This window comes from Camelina sativa, chromosome 15 (assembly GCF_030686135.1).
Source record: "Camelina sativa cultivar CO46 ecotype springtype chromosome 15, ASM3068613v1".
NCBI classification, from domain to species: Eukaryota; Viridiplantae; Streptophyta; class Magnoliopsida; order Brassicales; family Brassicaceae; genus Camelina; species Camelina sativa.
Window position 1 is genome coordinate 30,238,449 of NC_141894.1, and position 19,559 is coordinate 30,258,007.

Consider the following 19,559-nt stretch of genomic DNA (forward strand, 5'->3'; position numbering starts at 1 on the left):
GGGTCGTGGGCCTTTTAAAGCCCAAAATGGGTGGAGTATTTTAAAACCCTAATTTAAAAACCCGACCGACTAAACCTTGACCCAGACCCGGACCCGACTGGATCTCTTCCTGCTCTCTCATATTATTATTATTATTATTCTTCTTGACCAGAGCTCTCTCTCTCTCTCGAATCAATACACACACGAACACGATAATGGAAGGCGATCAAGAGACGGAGGTTTACACTTTGGTCGCAAGGAAGCCTAGCTTCGATCTCCCAACAGCTTGCCCTAATTGTCTTCCCGCTTACATATATCTCAAATTAGCAAAGCTTCCTTTTGAACTTGCCTTCAATTCAACCTTCCCTGATTCAGGTATCAACGCGATGTTTAATTGTTTAGAATAAGGTTTCAGTTGCGTGATGTGTATATGGTTAAAGACTTCAATTGTGAATTCAATTAAGCTTGAATTGAGGATCGAATCATAGACTAGATAAATTCAGTTCTTAATTCAGAGTTGAAATTGGGATTTTTAGGTTATAGTAATTGATGTTTGAACTTTTTGGAAGTGTTTAATTTGACATTAGATAACATTGGTGAACTTTTCTGAATACGAAGAGTTTTATAATTTCTTCTTATGGCTTTTGGTTGAATTGCTCGTTCTCGTACTTGATTCGAAGTGAATAATGGTGTTTTGTTACAATGCTTGTGTATGAGAATTTTATAATTGGTTTTTGTATTTTAACATTGGTGCAATGGTGTAATGTTGGTTAATTTCTCCAAAACTTTTGTGTATTGATTTGCGTTTTGAAGTTGAGATTTTGAGTAACCTTTTGCTCTCTGATATATACAGATTTGTGCATTAGATGTTTTAAGCTAATGTATTGAGAATCGACCATGTTATCAAATTGTTTCCTTTTATTGTGGTTTTGTATAGATGAACTGCCGTACTTTGAAAATGGTACATATGTTGCTTACAACAATGAGGATGGAGGAGTAATTGAGAAACTGAAGAAAGATGGGATTGTCAATCTTGACGCTCAGCTCCAGTCTCTTCCGGAATATTTATCGTTGAAGGCTCTTATTGCGTCTTGGCTGGAAGAAGCTCTTACCTATGAAATATGGGTTGGTACCGAGGGAATATCTACATCGAAAATCTACTATTCCGATCTTCCTTGGGTAATCAGCAAGGTCCTGTTTTATAAGCAGACATACATGGCCAAGAACCGTTTGGGAATCACCAAAGAAACCGCAGAGCAAAGAGAAACACAGGTTGGCTTTACTTAAAGTGTTGTTGTTTTATGACAAGACATTTGGTTTATATTTTGTGAACATTCAAACTAGTTACTAAAGTTCATAGTCTTTAATGAACAGATATACAAAAGAGCAGGTGAGGCATATGAAGCTTTGTCGACTAGGTTAGGCGAGCAGAAGTTTCTCTTTGAAGACAGGTATTGCAATCACATTGATGAACATGATTCTTTCTCTTGAGCCTTCTTTAAAAGGTTGACAATGTTTTTGTTATTCTCCTCCCACAGGCCATCGAGCCTGGATGCTTTCTTACTCTCGCACATGCTTTTTATAATCCAAGTATTACCGGTGAGCAGCTTTAAAAATTTCCAACTATTATACTTTTCACTTATTGATTAATCAGGTAGAAACTAGCTTCAAAACAGTTTATGAAGTAGTTTTGTAATGATACATGATCAGGAAACATCTGTGCTTCGGTGCAAACTTCTGGAACATAATAATCTTGTCAGATATGCTGAGAAACTTAAGGCAGAGTTCCTCGAAGCCTCTTCTTCATCTCCATCACCTCCACTTCACTCGTTCCCTTCCTCATTTACTAGAAAGGGTAAGACGCATACAAGCCTTACAACTTCCATATCATGCACTCTTCAGATTTTGTATTATACATCTGTCATATATGCGAGTAAATTATGTCTAAGCCTGTAAAGCAAATGAATTTCATCTTTTGTTCAGGTTCGAAGCCAAAGAGCAAACCAAAGGTGGAAAAGACCGAAGAGGAGAAAAAATTCAAGAAAAGAGCAAGATTCTTTATAGCTGCTCAGTTTCTAGCTGTCGTTATATACTTATCCGTGATGGGAGGAGGTAGTTCGGATGAACCGGAGTATGAAGATGAAGATGACTAGACTAAAGCTTCTCTTATTAAATGGATTGGTAACTCTCAGGCAAACTCATAAACCTCGCGTCTTCCTAGACTACCATAAAGGAACCAGTAATCTCTGTGCTTTTTTCTTGAACTCTTAGTTAGCGAGAGGATACATATCTGAGATTTAGTCACATTATAACGGTTTTTGTTCTGCAAGAGATTGAATTGGCTTTTTCATAAATTTCATTGGTTCAAGACAATGTATCAGAATTGGAAGACTCTTGGTACATTCTCAAAATCAACTGAACTAACTCTATTTGTCTTACTAATAATAATACGGATCTCATCCATCTATAAACTATCTTCTGATAGCAAAAGATGATGCCAAAAACCTACCTAAATCTAAACTCTCTAAAACCAAATAAATTAAATGACAATTAGGAATTGCAATTTACATCCGGAGGCTGCTCCGACGTATCTTCTTCTGGTTGGCTACCAAGCTTCGAGTGTTCATCAGCCGAGTTGATGGCAAACTCAGCGAGTGAACTAACAGCAACAGACATTCCATGGCAGAGAACCTTCACTGCAACCTCTGCAAGTTTCTCAGCAGTCATCACAACATCTTCATCTACCTTATCAGCCACCACAAGGTCCATGCTCTCTGATCCTGAATATCTTCTTGACCCGCTTCCACTCCAATTGGGATCTTCCCTAACTTGTCTTGCATAGATTGAACCCATTCCTGAGGCAAAGAACTCAAGTTTGTCCAAAACCGGTTTCTCGTTCAAGCTGTTAAGCAACCTTGACCATTGGATGCAGACTCGGTATATAGGATGGGGACATGAGGATAATCTAACTTTCTCGGGGTCAGGATCACATCTGAAACATCTTAGAAGCCAACCGGATAATGCTTTCATATAGGATCTCTGAGATGTGATCCATAATTCAAAACATGCTCTCCAGTTTCGGAGCTGAGCTTCAAGATTCAAAGCAGATTGAGCTAATCTTTGAGAGTTGATAGCCTCTGGCGTTATCGAAGGTTGTCTCTTCTTGTGACGTTTTGAAACTGGTGTGCCTGCAAGTAACAGTTTGGCTTCGTCTAGTGTTCGTTTCTGTATCTGGTGACTTTCTGCCATTACTTTCCACATCCTTGTTAATCTGTTATGATCATGATTTACCATTTCGTCAGTATGAGGGTTAAAAGAGAAACCAAAGAGGAAGAAGAAGTTGTTGGTGTTACCCTTACCCTTGAACCAGCTCAAGAAGCTGAGGCAACAGTTCTTGGTCACGAAGAGTCTCAATCCTTTTAGAGATGGATTCAATCGAGTGTATTGAGACCTTGATCTGTGTGTCTAAATCTCTGATTGTAGCCCTTGTTTTATCAACCGCAAGTGGATCATCTCCTTTCACGTCCTGATTTTTCAGCTGCATACATTTCTTCTCATATGCTCTTCGAACACGTTCCCCTGACTGTCACGACACCAGAAAGACCATTTGTTAAAATACAACAGAGATAAAACCAAGATTTCAATTGTCACCACTTGCTTAGATCTCTTGTCACTTACCCTAACTTCATCGTAGAGTTTCTTCTCCCACGCAAAAAGTCTGTCCAACGTTGTTTGGTGGCTACCTGAAATCATGCAAGATTCATCTGAAACATCGCTTCTGCTTTCAGAACCACTCTCTCTGGAACCACCAGAAGAAGTGATCAAGAATCTTGAAGATGAAGATCTTGATGAACCCGAGCGGAACAAAGCTACTGGATTCAGCATTTTCCTGGCTACAAAAACCACAGAAACAAAAGGAGTTCATTTGTAAGTAAGTCATAAAACATAAAAAGATTGCAACATTGTATCATGAACTTACCACTATGGTCATTAGAGGATGATGCGTATTGAGCCTTACTAGCTTCCAAAAGCCCCGAGACTTCTTTAGCCGCGTCACAAATAGTTGTGAACTGATCTTCAAGATCTTTGATTACCTCAGCCATGCTTGTTGGTCTGCGGTTCACATACACTGTGAAACCTGGAGACTTTGTATCATCTCTAACACCAACAACATTCTTCATCTCTTGAACCTTCCCTACTCCAACAACATTCCCTGTAGGTTGTTCTCCTCTAGACACCTCAACTTTCCTCTGTTCTTGCGTTGGAGCTACGCATTTCTCACCCCCCTCGTTCTCACTTTCACACCCGCTATCCGTAAACTCCCCATCATCATCATCATCATCATCATCATCATCATCATCATCTTCATCCTCATCCTCATCCTCATTAACATCTTCAACTTTAACTTCCTCATTGCAACAACTCTTATCTATTTTACCTCTAGTTTCTTCGGTTGCTTTCGGATTCGGATTAGGATTATGATTCTGAAACCTCACAGGTTCAGGTTCATTAGGCTCATCATCTTCTTCCAAATCAGGAATCCCTTCTTCCTCTCTAACACGTCTTAACCCTTTAATCTCATCATCCATACCAGTACCACTCCTATTATCAACACTTCCTCGATCATAACTATTGTTATATCCATAATAATCCAATGAAGAAAACGGATTCCAGAAGAAATCCCACTGAGAATTCTGAGGTGAAGGAGGTGGAATGTTATGAGTACTTAGCCTTTGCTCAGGAGAGCTCAACGGATTCCAAAACGAAGATGAAGTAGAAGCAGAAGTGTTCATATTCATATTCATATTCATTCCAAAGAAACCATCTGCCTCACCATATTGGTTACTAGGTGGTGAAAATGTCTCAACTCTATACGTTTCAGGGGATCTCTGTTCTACTCGAACAGGTCTGCTTCTATTAGCCATCAAGTAACTAGCTTTCACATTCGATCTTGGCCTACCTTGAATCATCTTAGGAGGCATTGAAGAAAGCGTAATGGAGATGAACTCACCGCTGCTGTTACTACGGTTGCGGCGTCTCGGTGGTCTTCTCTTAACCGGAGTGATGAATGAGTCTTGACTCAGAGGAAGGAACTCGTTGTTGTTGTTGTTGTTGTTGTTGTTGTTGTTGTTGTTGTTGTCTCCTTGGATGATAAAGTCATGGAGAGCATCAGAGACTTTTCTAAGAGATTGGATATAAGCAATGTGACCAGAAGCAAACTTGGTTCTATGTTCTATGGCTTGTTTGATGAAACGTTTCCTGTCTTTACAGATCTGAACTGCTTCTTCATCATCTAACTTCGAATGAGAACATCCCATTTTCTTTATTGAAGCTTTTTTAATCCAGAGCTTAAGAGACTCATACAAAGCTACGAAACAACTGAAGAAGAAGAAGAAGAAGAAGAAGAAAAGAAAATTAAAGACATAGCTTAATTATAATTAACTGAGAAGATTCTTTGCTTAATATACAAGACAAAGCTTCTTGAAAACCCTTAAACCCTCTTCAAGAAATGCGTAGATTTTGCGATTTTACTCAAAAAAACGACAGAAACTCAGATGAGAAATCGTGTGAAAATCTTTGGATTTGGTCTTGAGAAATGTCCAAAAGAAGAAGAAAAAAAAAGGCAATAAGCAAACCCAGTAAAGAAGTTAAAGAAGAGAGAGAGAGAGAAGACAAAGAAATAAAAAAACCTAATTATGAGTCAAAAGAGAACTGAAGGAGGAGCGTGAGGGATACACAGTAGACGGAGAGAGAGAGAGAGACGTTGGAGAAAGCAACGGTCAAAATTACTGTCGGATTATAAAGGAGAGAGAAATGAAAGAGAGAGAAGTCAAGACTCTATTACTCTACTCTCAATCAAGATGGAGAAGGAAGACAGAGTACTCGCAGGCAACAAGAACATTAATAAAAAAAACAAATAAAGTGTATGGGGAAGTTGGAGGTGGAGGCAGAGCTGAAAATAAAAAAAATGAAAACTAAAATTTTTAAAGCAATGGCGACGAGAATAATAATATTTTTGGCTACGAAGCAAAAAGACCGGACACGGTATACGACGCTGTTTTGTTTCTATCCTCGCTTTTCATCTTTATTTTCACTTTTGCCACTCTCATTTGTTTTTTTAGTTACACTCGACAAAAAGATTAGCAGTATCGAAAATTGTATCCTACTATATTAATTGGGAAGTACAAATATAAAACTAACTTTAAAATGGGTAAAAAATTACATTCAATTGCCATTAGAAAATTTTAATTAAGCTTAATTAATTAATTAAATAAATATAATTAATTTTTTAAAAAAAAAACACTCACAGATAAAATATAAAAAAATTTAGAAATTATGGACGAAATTACTAAATATTTTTTTAAAAAAATAAATAAACCAATCAGAATTTTAAAAACTAAGTTTTTATATCCAAATATACAATATAATTTGTTTTTAATAACTAAATTTCGAAAATTTTGTTAAAATTTCAAAATATGATTTTTCTATCATCTTTATTTTATTTACAAATTGTTTGGAATTTTTATATAATATTTATGATTAATAAAGTACAGAATTTTTTCTGTATTTGTTGTTATTTGAATTTTTAAAAAACGAAAATATATTAATTAATCTATGAAAAATGTATGTTTTAATTTCTACATTGGCAGGATGGTAAAACTAAATTTATATAGATGATAAATTAATAATTTTTATTTGCTCACAATTATAATATTAAAATTACTACTTTATATTTCACAAAATAATGAATCAAATACAAAAAACAAACAATATAAAACTGTAATATAAGTTAATAAAAAATAGACTAATAGATTTACAGAACAATTAAAAATAAATATTATCTCAAAAAAATATTTTTAAAAATATGTAACAATAAATTTTATTATTATATTAGAAATTTTTAAAAAAATGTTGAGCCGTGCTTAAAGCACGGGGTATCTCCTAGTTTAAAGTATTATTTATTGGTAAATTCGGATAGTGATATCCATAAATGATAGTATTTTGCACGGTGTATGTCTTAGGGGTGGTATTGGTTTGAAATTGATGAAAATTTTTGAAGAGTTCAACAAAATCATGAAAAATGAATAAGTGAAAGATTGTTAAAGATTGCTAGAGAGTTTTGTTGATTAGTTTTCTAAAATCTTAGTAAAGTCCTCCAAACAATCCATGTATTTTTATGATACTTTCCATGACTTTATTTTGTAAAGAAAGTGTCTAAAATCATGAACCAATAACATAACAATTGAACTCATTAACAATCCTAGATTCTTTTGTTTTAATTGAATAACACAAAACTTTTAATGACTTTATAAAAGTCTGAATCCAATAACCCAGATTTCTTAAGATTTTAAATAACTTTTTATAAATCATAAACTAATAACACTAAACTTTAACAAGAGTTTAACAAAATCTTGATCTAATAACAACATATTCTACATAACATTTAAAATCTTTAAAACTCTATTCAAATCTTAAACCAATAACCTCTACTTAATTCATGTCCAATCGGCAACATGCATAATTTTGTTAGTCATTCTACTATATTTATGATATTATATTGCTAAAATTCAAATAACTTTTTTTTTTCTTGATAACTCTTATGTTTTTCATTATAGACGTTATTAATATAATATCACAGATCAAAATTATATTCATATTGAATCAATCCTTGGAATATGAGAGTATAAATTGTGATAGCAAAGCAATGGGGCATTATAGTAACTGCGGACGCATCACCAGTGGGAAAATACGTTGGAAGAATTTAGGAAAAGCAAATCAAAAGAAGGGGACCTGCCTCGGCCTCGCTCACTCAGCCTGTTAAAGTAAAAGCCAGTATTTGGACCCTACCATTCGTAAAGGATACATCATCGATAAAAATATGCCTCGATACCTGATCTTTCTCCTTTTTTGTTCCAGTGTACTCATTTTATTCACGACAATGCCATTGACATTCATATTAAGTAGAGTTCAGTCCTAATCTGGCCCAATGGAGAATTAGCCCGTAGGACTTGTATATAACTTCAATCATTGTGTTGTGTTTTCACAAAGTTTTAGCTCAACATATCTTTTATTGTGTGACATTGCCACAAACGCGTATTTTGTCAAATATGATATCTTAAAACCGATCATAGTCATATTGTGTGATTCGGTCTCGACAACAATTATGCTTAACTTATATGATATTTTGTAAAAGAAGAACTCACATTCAAACAGTTTTTACATATGGTTCATGCTTTGTGTGATTATATGCAAGTTTTTTTGTTCTGATTAAAAAAGAAAGTATACAAATAATGAAATTCAGTATATAGTTTGAGTAAAGTTTTATCACCCTCAAATGTGTGTTTGACTTATTTACATGAAAATGGTATTTCTTTTAGAAAAAAAAAATGTTGTATCACCATATTTTAGTTTATATGCTAATGTTGGCTGTTGATCGTATGTCCACTATAACCTGATCGTGTTTTTCACTGTGTACATATCATGATAAGACACTTGTCTCTTGCCTTTTTCCCCATTTTTAATTCAAAGACACCTTCACTTATTTGGTGGCAGTGGTCTCTACAAGAGAGATCGAGAGAGGTGGTGAAAATGATCTCTTCAAGAGAGGAACATGATAGAAAGGATTGACCCAAAATGAGAAATCTCAGCATTATCGTTCGAGCCCTATGCTTTAAGTGTCAAATAGTATCAGTTGAGAATATAATCTTAAACTATTGGCATGAAAATGGCGTTTTATATATGTAGTTTGGCTGGTTAGTTTAATTACAATTTGTAGTTCAGGTATTGACGAAAAAAACTTAAGAAAAGATAAATGCATGGTACGTTGTCTTCGTCGTAGAAACGATTATATTATCAGTTAGTATATACATATACAAATTTTGGACGTATGAAAATTTCAAGATGAATGACCAAAAGTAATAGAAGTACAGAACTATATAACCAAAGTTCTCTGTATGACGGACTGGTCATCACTCACCAGGATGAAAGTGAATCTCACAAGTTAATGCGTAGTGGTATAAATACTTTGCATCAAATCTATCATATAACTCCAAGGTGGGAGTATCTTATATTATCGATCGTTAAACGGTATGCTTTTCTTTAATAAAGATATGATTATGATAAGATTTAACAAATTAATTATACAATTAAGCTTGACCACCTCATTGCTAATTTATTTGCGTTGATCAACCTTTATAACCACATTATCAACTTTTCTCAAAAGTATTATATATTGACAAATAATAGGTGTCCATTATCGTTTTTATGTGTATTCTAATGCATCACGATACCATATCCATTAATATTTTACTTCATATTCGTGTATTAATTTATACAAGAAACTATAAAGGTTAATTAAGACCGACCAAGAGATTCTAAACCTCCTATGTTTTTAGAAATCTATTAGTCAGATGCTTAGATTTTAACAATTCTACTTAAATCAACTATGAAATTAATCCCATAGTAAAAATGATTTGCTTAATATATAATTAACCTAGTTAATTAGTAGCTTACAAAACTCAAACTAATTTCTGTCACATATATTCTCTAAATATAACCTACAAAATAAAGAATTAAGTTCATGAATAAAATGTTTTCTGGAAAAAATACTATATAGAAAAAATTGAAAGAGAGATGAATTGTTTAGTGATCGAAGTCTGAATATGAAATGTTTCCTGTATTGACAAAAAGGTAGAGAAAACTGAAAATAATAAGTTACTATTCTGAGAAAAAGTTCCAAAGATTCTTTTTTTTTTTTTGTGCAAACAGTTCCAAAGATTCAGGAACTACTATTTTAATGTATCAGGTGGTAGAATGAATATAAGCACAACCACTTATTGAAACACAAAAGAAGTTTCCTTATTATTACATTCCAATTCCAGTTTAATCATATGTTCTTGCTCACTATACGTGTGTGTATTTTATTGTTCACCCGCACTGTGTATTTTCTTACGATATATATTCATAGACCTATAGTGTTGGCTAATTTTGTTTGCCTTTTCAATATATCTTAATGAAAATTAAACTGTTTAATTTTATTTATAATTTAGAAAAAGAATTTTATATTTTACACTTTGGGTGATTCGTTTGAGAAGATATAGTGGATGTGTGTGTTACTTTGAACTATTTTACTCTTTTTAGAATTTTAAAGGAATATGTGTGTTTTAAAAAGGAAAGAGAAAAATTAAACAAATCGTTGGTACTTGGTAGCATGCGGTTTATTCAAGAAGACAAGAAGAATAAGCTACTGTAGACTTGTGTATCGTGAGTGAACATAGAGAATGTAGAATGTTTTTGGAAGCCAACGCTCGAACAAGTCTATTCGTTAGAACTTAGAATAGATCCTGAAAATATTGTCTACCTAATATGCCATTCTGTGATAAGATTTAAGTATTAATGCATAGATATGCTTTGCAAATTTACAATATCAAAGCTGTTGATCTTAAGAAGATTCAATATGGGATGGTGTGATTTTTGTTTTTACAGCTTATGTATATGTTATGCTTCATGTATGTTCAGCTTCATTTGGATCGATCACAATTTAAATAGAAATACAATTGAAATATAATAAGCTGAAACAACTACCACTTACAAATAGTGGTTGTTCCACTGGCGCATGCATGACTTCTCTGAAAGAGTGAGAAGTCTTGCCCTCATATATGAGTGATGTTTGAGATACACTGGTCCAAATGTTGTAACATACGAGTCTATACTAACCTTTTGGAAAATAAAAAAGTAATATATTTATATGATCACTCAAACTATATACGTATTTTTATAGGACCTAACCCCCAGGTACAAAATTTGTATGGCTCTTCGGGCTATTTCGTATTCTTATGTTTGACTATGATCAAGAGGACGTACGTCCACTTAATTTGTTAATATATAACAAAAGTTCATTTATTTTAAAACCCACTATTCGTTGCTATTAAATTTTTCTATAGAGAAAATCAACGTTCAACCAAGATTACATAACAAAGACAAGCCACTCAGGGAATCTACAAATCTTTAAAAAGTAAGACTTTGCATATTGATAGATGATTTATATTAATACTAGATTAAAACAAATTAAACAAAAAAAATATAGCTTCTGCAGGATAAACAGATCATGTGAAACAATGGTATAAGATAAACATAACAAAAGTTGAATAGTGACTATAACAAACGAGATTAGTTTTGACTTGTTTTCTTATAACATTTCGAAGAACCAAATTAATTTGTTCTGCATAATTTCGTTGTGTTGGTCGACAAAATATATCTGAGTAAGGTTGTTTGTAACATAACATATAGTAACTGTTTTTTTATTGCTACAATAAACATGACCAAGATTTCAGGTTTCTCAAACCTAGAAAATGAACTCGTAACCTCTTCCTCTTCATTATGTACCATGTTCTCTTTTTTGTTTGTCTTCATCTAATCATCCATTGAAATCAGGATTGACTGAAAGTTGAGTTTAAAGAAAGAGATAGATGTAGGAGATAAGAAATTACTAAGGTTTCACGGTAAATCGAATGCGATAACCTCAACAAGATGTAAAACTTGTATCGATGTTGAGAATTAAAAAAAGGGTACTTATACAAGCAAATAATTTTAGGATAAATTCCATGTATAGGGATATTCTTAATGCAATTTTCAAATAAAAATAAAATATATGCATGGTCAAGTATGTGATAAGTTTATAAAGTTTTTTTTTTGTCAAACAGCCTCGTTTTTCATTCAAATAAAGCCTCTAGGGCAGAGTTTACAAGCTCTTCAAGCATAACAAGGTTACAAGAAACTTTAAGAGGGTTACAAAAAGCTTAAGAAGGCATACAAAAGCAATAGCAACGGTTTGATAGTCCATAGAGGATCGGAGACCGAAGCAAAAGAGCCACAAGCCACAAGAGATCCCATGGTGTGTCATGATAGACACTTCTGCAACTAAAATATTCTGTTCTTACACAAGAAGTTCGTAAAATGAAAAAGTAAAATAAAATGAGAATATGATCTAATAGTCTTACATTTATATAGTAGTGTTAGAAAGCTAATCGAGATATGTAGGGTGAAGTATAACTAAAATGAATTCTAATTTTGTCTAAAACAGCTTATATATGCTTAAACATGATTTTATAGGTTGGTAAGAAGATATATATCTAGGGAACTTTGCATTATATGAATTTATTGGAGTGACACTAGCAAGCAGCCTCACTAACGAACATAGGGTTTTCCATTATTTGTTTATGTTTTTCCACAGTACTACCTATAATAATGGGTCAGACTCATATATATAATTTGTAACGATTTTGCTGCGACTGTTTGTGGATCACGACGTCCATAATGGTTGGCGGCAGCATGCTATTTTGCAAAACTTGTTAGGTAGTCTTTCATATCACTACGATTTGTTTTTTTTTTTCCCGTATTTGGTTCTCATTTATACTGTTAACTTTTATAATTAACCAATTATACGAATTAGTGAAATGGTTCATATTTGTAAATAATTTAAGTTTTCATTTTACTTATGATGTAAAATTCTTTAAAAGAGAGAGAGAGAGAGAGACCGTGAGCGTGAATGCGTAGGTTCGGATTGTGTAAAACAATCCGATTTATATGAATTTTGTAGGTCATCTTGCGGGTTTGATACAAATTTCAATATTAAGATCAACCGGTATTTTTTTAGTATATATTATTTTACATCTCATCTCATTCCAATATAGGATTTCTAACATATACGATGTTATATACTATTCTACATATATAATCCCTAACGTATACGGTACTAAAAAGCATTGACAAAGACAAAAAGTAAAAAATTATTTTTCTACTATAAATTACTCATTCTGACGAATTTCCAAAGTTTCTCATGTGTAACTATAGCATTATCATGTAATATGTTACAGCACAAATAATCAGATTAGTTTTTGTATAATTTCTTTATAGCCACAAACATATTATTAGAATTAAAAAAGATTAAGCGATCTTTAACTGAAATTTGTTGAACACAATATGCTGCATATTTTAGGGCTTGATGCAACGTGGTCCCTATAGTGTCCCAGATTACTGAGATAACGTTTAAATTAAGGAAAAGATGTAACCAATTATTCAATTCTGACTACTAACAGCCCGCAAAGAAAAATCCAATATTTGAAATTATGTCAGTACTGTACTACACTACTACTGTTCAATCTACGATCTATTTTTTTTTTTTATATACGTAATGGGTTGATCCGGTCATGTTTTAATAGAAACACGTTGAAATGATATAGAGTGGATTTTTCTATGATGGTTATCACACTGTCTATTCCAAAATTTAAAATGATTCTCGACTAATGTTGAGAGTATCCAATTAGCATAATTTCGAATACATTGTAAATTGTTTGGACTTTCAACCCAAATCCATATTTTCCAGACAAATATGATTTTTTTTTGTTTCCAACGTAGGTCGAACATGGGTTAGTTCCTTTCATCATTTCATAGACCACGTCCGTGTGGGCATCTATGATGCATTCTCAACTCTCGAGAGCTTATTCTTGTTTGAATATAACAAATAGACACTACAAGAAAAATGCTTATTAATAGCACATTAGGATAGCACTATTTTCGTAACTGTTATAAATGATAGATTTTTGATTTTGGTTAGTATTAATAGCACTAGAAAAAAGCTATGATAAAAATTCATTAAAATGTAAACCTAAAATCATTTATTCTGTCTATACTTAAAAGGAAAACTTTACTTGAGCCTCGTTCGTATCTAAAAGTTTTAATTACCCCTATATTCTTTTCCCTTCTCTATACGATGAACAAGAGAAAAAAAAATCTCCAAACTGAAATCTAGGTCTTCAGTCTTCTCGACTCCGCCACAGACTCCACCGTGAAGCTCGTCGCCGGCCTCATTTCGCATCCATTATGTCAACTCCGAGCCTGAGACTGAAGACGCCAATGGAGACAACACCAATCGGGACAAAGATCGAGACTGAGATTGAGATGGGGACCGAGTACGTGACCGCGACTGGGAGAATGATAGGGGTGAGATCGAGATTGCGATAGGAATAGAGAGAGAGAGAGAGAGAGAGAGAGAGAGAGAGAGAGAGAGAGAGAGAGAGACCGTGAGCGTGAATGCGTAGGTTCGGATTGTGTAAAACAATCAAGAGTTTCATGTTCTTCTTATTCGTCCAAGTGCACCCACCAGGTGTTTGCTTTTATTCCTTACTCACAATTTAAAAATTTTAATTAATCGAGCTTAAAAATTTCTTAGCTTTGGATGTTTGTCTGAATTTAAGATTGTTCTGTTCTTTTGGTTATTAATCGAGCTTGGATGTTAGTCTAAATTGAAGGTTGGATGCTAGTTTGAAATGAAGGTTGTTCTGTTCTTCAATTCTTCTTTTCTATTTAGTTCTTTTGAAGAGGACTTTGAAACTTTGTTATTTGGTTTTTCTAATCCGTTCTCTTGTTACTGTGCTATGTTGGGGGTAACTATTAGATTGTGTATCCATTAAACCCTGAGGTATTTTTGATGAGTTGGTTGCAGATTAGTTCTACTAAGATTGAAGTAAAGACAAAAGAGGGAGATGTTCTTGCAGTCATGAAGCGTAAGGAGATAATAAGAAGGTTTGAGAACTAAGTCTTTTTGTGAATTTTTTGTTTATCATTTTCATGTTTGGATGTTCTCTAAACATTTTGAATCTCATATAAGAAAGAAGAAGGCTGTTCACAAGACCATTACAACCGATGACAAGTTTTGTTGTCCCTTCTTTCGATCTCCCTTGCTCAAACTTTGTTTTCGTTGAGTTGTTGTTTTTATTCTCATTTTTTTTTGTGTAGAAAGGAGATAAGAGAGCCAGTCAGCCAGAAATTCTATGCCACAAGGTTAGATTTTTCGCTGTTATATTGTGTTACTGTTACTAAACAAGACCTTGACACTTTTGGTTACAGAGTCCACTTCCTACCAATTTGTATTGCTGCATTTGGTCTGACATTTACTTGAATGTGCAAGTTTCTAAAATACTTTCATGACTAGCAATTCATCTAGTGTCTTGTCTTTTTTTCTGTCCATTACTAGTTTTCTCTGTGAGTCTTTCTCTCTTTGCCTCTATGATCTAGTTCTTAAACTATATGTTTTTTTTCACTTCGTGTGATTCTTGTCTCTTGAAATCTGTTATAGTGTCTCATTCTCTTATTCATTTGTGTTTTGGTTATAGGCTGAAAAAACAGATGATAAAGTTATATCCTTACTTTTAGACTTCAACTTATGTGCTTTGTGTGAGAGCTTGCTTATAAACACTTATAATCTTTCTTGTTTGTGCAGTGTGTGACTGTTTGGAGTTTCCAACATGAATAAAGAGTCTGGCGCCTGAGCAGAGGTAACAGAAGAAATTATTTTCAATAAAACCCTCCTGCAGAGATTGTGGAATGGCCTGAATCTGGTGACAAGCCCATACATAGGTAATTATATATATCTTATTACCTTTCCATTAGTGGATGTTGCATGTTTAGTTGGATGTTACCCCATCTATTATCATTCTTATTTGCACCATTGTATGGTTGAGCTGTGATAGCTGTTTAAGAAGGGTGAATGCTTTGTTTTGATTATCAGAATGGTGAATGCTTTGTTTATCTGATTCTCTACTTGTCTTATAGAAAACCTTAATGTTGATTCTACTCATCCATAAGTCTCTGATATTTGAGTTTGAGCTAAAATGTCTTTATTCTATCTGTCAATGTTTTGGATTCGTGAATATCTTTCTTTACTTTACCACAAAAGCACCTTAGTATTGTGGATACACATGATTACAGGGAATATGGATGGGAATGCTAACTGGAACAGTTCTTCAGACATGTGTACTGCTTTTGATGGGAAGGCGAAATAGATAGAGGAGAAGAGACGGAAGATATCGCAAGTTTGTCTCAATCCTTATAAGTTTTAATGTTAGCTTTTTTGGATAAAACTTGGCAGCATAGTACAAGACTTGTATGATATGTAAGACTTGTTTAAATTAATGTTATGTATGTTGATGATATTTATGAAATAATTTTTTTTTATATCAATCCATTTAAATAAGTCTGCAAAACTGGGGTCAAATATATAAATTATAAAAATCAAATTAAAATTTAAATTTCTCCATATAGCAAAATAAAAATGCTATGACATAATATAAAATAGCACAAAATATGTGTTACGGAAAACTATATTATATCATTTGATTAGTGCTATAAAAGAATGACATATAATAGCACATGTCAAAAACGCTATAATAGAGGTGACACCTAAGATAGCTGCCGATAACATAGCATTTATGAAAACGCTATTAAACACATACGATAGCATTTATCATGTGCTATGAATATTGATTTTTCTTGTAGTGAGAATTTCTAATCTCTGAGATAAGTTAAGAAGAAAAAAACATAATTCACATATTAATGATTTAACTGATTAAAATAATTGATGTTTTTATTATATTGTTAGTTTTAAATTCAGTTCCAATTGATTAGAAAGAATTTCACAATTTATAAAACTGCCACAAATATTATCATCAAAAACAGCTTTCAAACCTAGAAAGACTATGAGACTGAGACAATTAGGTGATTGCTATGAGCCTATATATGGCTTACTCTATTACATTCCATAGCTCATCCGTGATATCATTTTTTTTTTTTTGATCAAACGGTTGTTTCTATTCAATCAGACAGAAACAATACAAATAAAAGGATATAAATCCCAGAGTTTAAAAAGCGACATACAAAGGTTTTCCCAAAACCATAAGCATGAGTAAAGAAAGATAGAACATCAAGCAAGAGTCCATGATCGGTATGAAACAAAAGCTATGGAGCAGTTGGATACATGCGGCATCAAGGTTGCAAGAATGGTCGTCGTCGATGAGTTCGACAGATGACAAGTTGGTCACAGTCGAGAGACATTGTGCCGTTAAAATGATCGGTAGAGCCAAAAAGCTCACCTGGATGAAGAGCACTAGCCGAAGCAAGGCCAGGTCAAGGAGTTGGGGGACAAAAGTCCGGATGGTAATGGAGGTGGAGATATTGGGTTGCTTGGAGCGGTGGTGTTTAAGGCAATTGGCCGGAATTGACGAGAGGTGATTGCTGATAGAGAAACCTCTAAGATCAAGATCACATCCTCGGTACTGTGTCATCAGAGTTGCGGAGCCATAAGGCTTCAAGAGTTTAGGCAAGGTAGAGTTCATCATTGGAGCTAAACCAGGTTTCGTGAGCAGCATGTGTACATTCGAATCATAAGTGGTGGATCCTCTCTGCCATGAAAATGGTGATCAAGAATTCCACACACATTATGCAACCGATAGGATATTGATAGATATAAACCATGCTTGAGCTTCGAACGAGGGGTTGATAATAGGGTGTTGTGAGCAGTAGAGCTTACCAACGTAGTGATTATTAGGTGCAGAGGATAAGTGTCAGGTCGTGACCAATCAGGTGGATCCTCTCTGCCATGGAGATGGTGATCAAGAATTCCACACAAGGATTGAGCTCGACAAAACACGGAACAGGAAGCAACAGACCTGAGTTTCGGGAAGTAAGGTGGGCGTTGGGGGTTGACATCCCTTTGATAAAGGGAGTTTCGGGATTCACCCGACAAAGTCATGAGCAGAGTAGCCACCAAAATTCTAATATACCCTTTATACATCCAAGACAGCCTAACTAAATGGGTTCTTTGATGCAGTCTTCGGACATCGAGTATAGCCAGAAAGTTTAGGCAAAGTCAACAGGATAATAGAGGGTTAGATAAATAGAACCTGGGATCTTGGAAATTGGGCAAAACCTTCTGTAAAGCTAGCGTGCCGAGCTTTGTTTTGATGTTCATCCACAGGAAAAGTGCTGTGAAGAACCGAGAGAGATGATACGTACAGCGGCTGACCAGGGAGAGTGAAGGAAACTTCTGCGTCTCCGGTGGGAGCATATACAGGGCTGCCAAGCTCAGGGAAAGGTAAGTGTTCAAGACGGTAGTCCAAACGCAGAGAAAATTCAATTCTCTGGAGGAGTCCTCTCCAAACGTCGTCGCCGTCTCCGCCTGCCAAGGCTCGGGTGACATTGGGGAAGAGAGATCTGCAGAGTTGATTGCCATTCCGGATCTATGATTAAAGTGACCAGGGGACGTGATTTCCGTCGGTAGTGAAGCTGGATCTGGTTGATTGAGGGGGGTTTGCGTCGATTGACAAAAGAGAAACAAAAGGGGAAAACAGAATTGAGAAAGAAAACTAAGAAAGCAGAGAAGATACAGAGCGAAAACTATGGTCGAGATACCCTGACGCCGGCGAGCCAAAGCTCCACCGGCGTCGGTGAGTTTTGGTGTTGACGGCTCCTCGATATTCGGGTCTGGGAGAAAAGGTTTTAGGGCGAACTCTTACGTGTTTCTACATGCCCAAGCAATCTTTACTTGGATTTTGGCCGGCTCACGCTCATCCGTGATATCATAAAATGCATGATTTAAGCCGTATACGTCTTTACTCCATCTGTTTCTCCAAGCAAAAGTTATATATTATGCAACCATGTGAAAATTTTCAATAAAGTATACAAGATATAGGTAGATAAGCTACAAAAAGTAGAAGACAATTGGTGCGTTGCATTAAAAGAATGTGTAGTTAATTATTTATAATGATGATAAAAATAAGAAAATCGTACCAAAAACTAATAATAAAGTAAGCAATGAAATGAGGAATCACACATGGATTCCATTTTGTGACATTCCACTTTTGGGGGTTTCCACTAAAATTTTGGTAACTTTGAATTCGTGTCTTTCACTCACGAGATAAAATCCTCTTTTGATCATTTTTTTTGGTCCAAATTAAAATACAATCTAGCAAAAGTTATTATTAATAATAGTAATTCCAATTCGTAGATATGCTATATAATAATGTGCCTAAACTCGTGACGTATTGGACCTTTCCAACTTGTAGTAATGTTTTGTAATCTCAATACTTTTCCTTTATAACCAATTTATATAGTAGATAAATAAAAGTTTACCATATTGTAACCCCTAAGAGAAACTTATTAGAATATGTAATTGTTTTAACCAAACTCTAATCAATCATCTCCGTTGATGATACTTGGTTTCAAGACTAACTAATATCGAGTTCCCCAAAACAAAGTCATATGGGCAAACATTGATTTTCTTATTAAGAATGTTTATTTTCTTATGAATTATGACAATTTACGAAATGATTGTTTATTTTCTTATGAATTATAACAATTTACGAAATGATTTCTAACGCTATTGATTTGTTGGAAATAAGATTGTCGATTCAAATTTTAATTTTTGTATACTATATTTGGATCATCATGAATTTTTTTTTTAAAAGAGTTAGAATAGTCTATAATCCATTATTAAGAATAAATAGTTAACTTAAATATGGGAACTGAATCTTGATTCTTGAACATAGGAAACTGTCGTGGAAATTAGTTCCTGAACATAGGATCTGCCCTGGAAAGTGGAAACTAGGAACGATAGAAATTGAAAACAAATAACTAAACATAGCTTACATGGTTCGTTGCACAAAAAAAAAAAAAAAAAAAGCTTACATGGTTAAAAAAAAAAAACTTTAAACCCCATAAAACCAAGTTTTTTTTTTTTTTTTTTT

General features: G+C 34.1%; 2 protein-coding genes and 2 long non-coding RNA genes across 6 annotated transcripts; 2 read left to right on the top strand and 2 right to left on the bottom strand.

The window, feature by feature from the left end:
* Positions 1 to 114: 114 nt before the first annotated feature.
* Positions 115 to 2,390, top strand: LOC104747752 (mitochondrial outer membrane import complex protein METAXIN). The gene is made up of 6 exons (XM_010469441.3): positions 115 to 354; positions 917 to 1,251; positions 1,354 to 1,430; positions 1,518 to 1,578; positions 1,690 to 1,834; positions 1,963 to 2,390. The coding sequence occupies exons 1-6, from the start codon at positions 195 to 197 to the stop codon at positions 2,130 to 2,132; spliced, it is 948 nt and encodes a 315-aa protein (XP_010467743.1). The 5' UTR covers positions 115 to 194; the 3' UTR covers positions 2,133 to 2,390.
* Positions 2,311 to 6,066, bottom strand: LOC104747751 (uncharacterized). The gene is made up of 4 exons (XM_010469440.3): positions 3,959 to 6,066; positions 3,658 to 3,872; positions 3,339 to 3,562; positions 2,311 to 3,250 (listed from the first exon to the last, which is right to left on the bottom strand). Exons 1-4 carry the CDS (start codon positions 5,295 to 5,297, stop codon positions 2,530 to 2,532), a joined length of 2,499 nt encoding a protein of 832 aa, XP_010467742.1. The 5' UTR covers positions 5,298 to 6,066; the 3' UTR covers positions 2,311 to 2,529.
* A 7,494-nt stretch (positions 6,067 to 13,560) lies between these two features.
* LOC104747753 (uncharacterized) lies at positions 13,561 to 15,999 on the top strand. Of its 3 annotated transcripts, none has more exons than XR_015582425.1 (6): positions 13,663 to 14,143; positions 14,483 to 14,562; positions 14,648 to 14,689; positions 14,776 to 14,820; positions 15,260 to 15,396; positions 15,748 to 15,999. It is a non-coding gene; the product is annotated as an uncharacterized LOC104747753 (long non-coding RNA). The 3 variants fall into 3 exon arrangements; XR_015582426.1 differs by having other exon boundaries at positions 14,652 to 14,689; XR_761225.3 differs by lacking the exon at positions 14,648 to 14,689 and having other exon boundaries at positions 13,561 to 14,143.
* Positions 16,000 to 16,457: 458 nt separating this feature from the next.
* LOC104747754 (uncharacterized) lies at positions 16,458 to 18,546 on the bottom strand. The gene is made up of 2 exons (XR_015582427.1): positions 17,345 to 18,546; positions 16,458 to 17,216 (listed from the first exon to the last, which is right to left on the bottom strand). It is a non-coding gene; the product is annotated as an uncharacterized LOC104747754 (long non-coding RNA).
* Between the last annotated feature and the right edge of the window lie 1,013 nt (positions 18,547 to 19,559).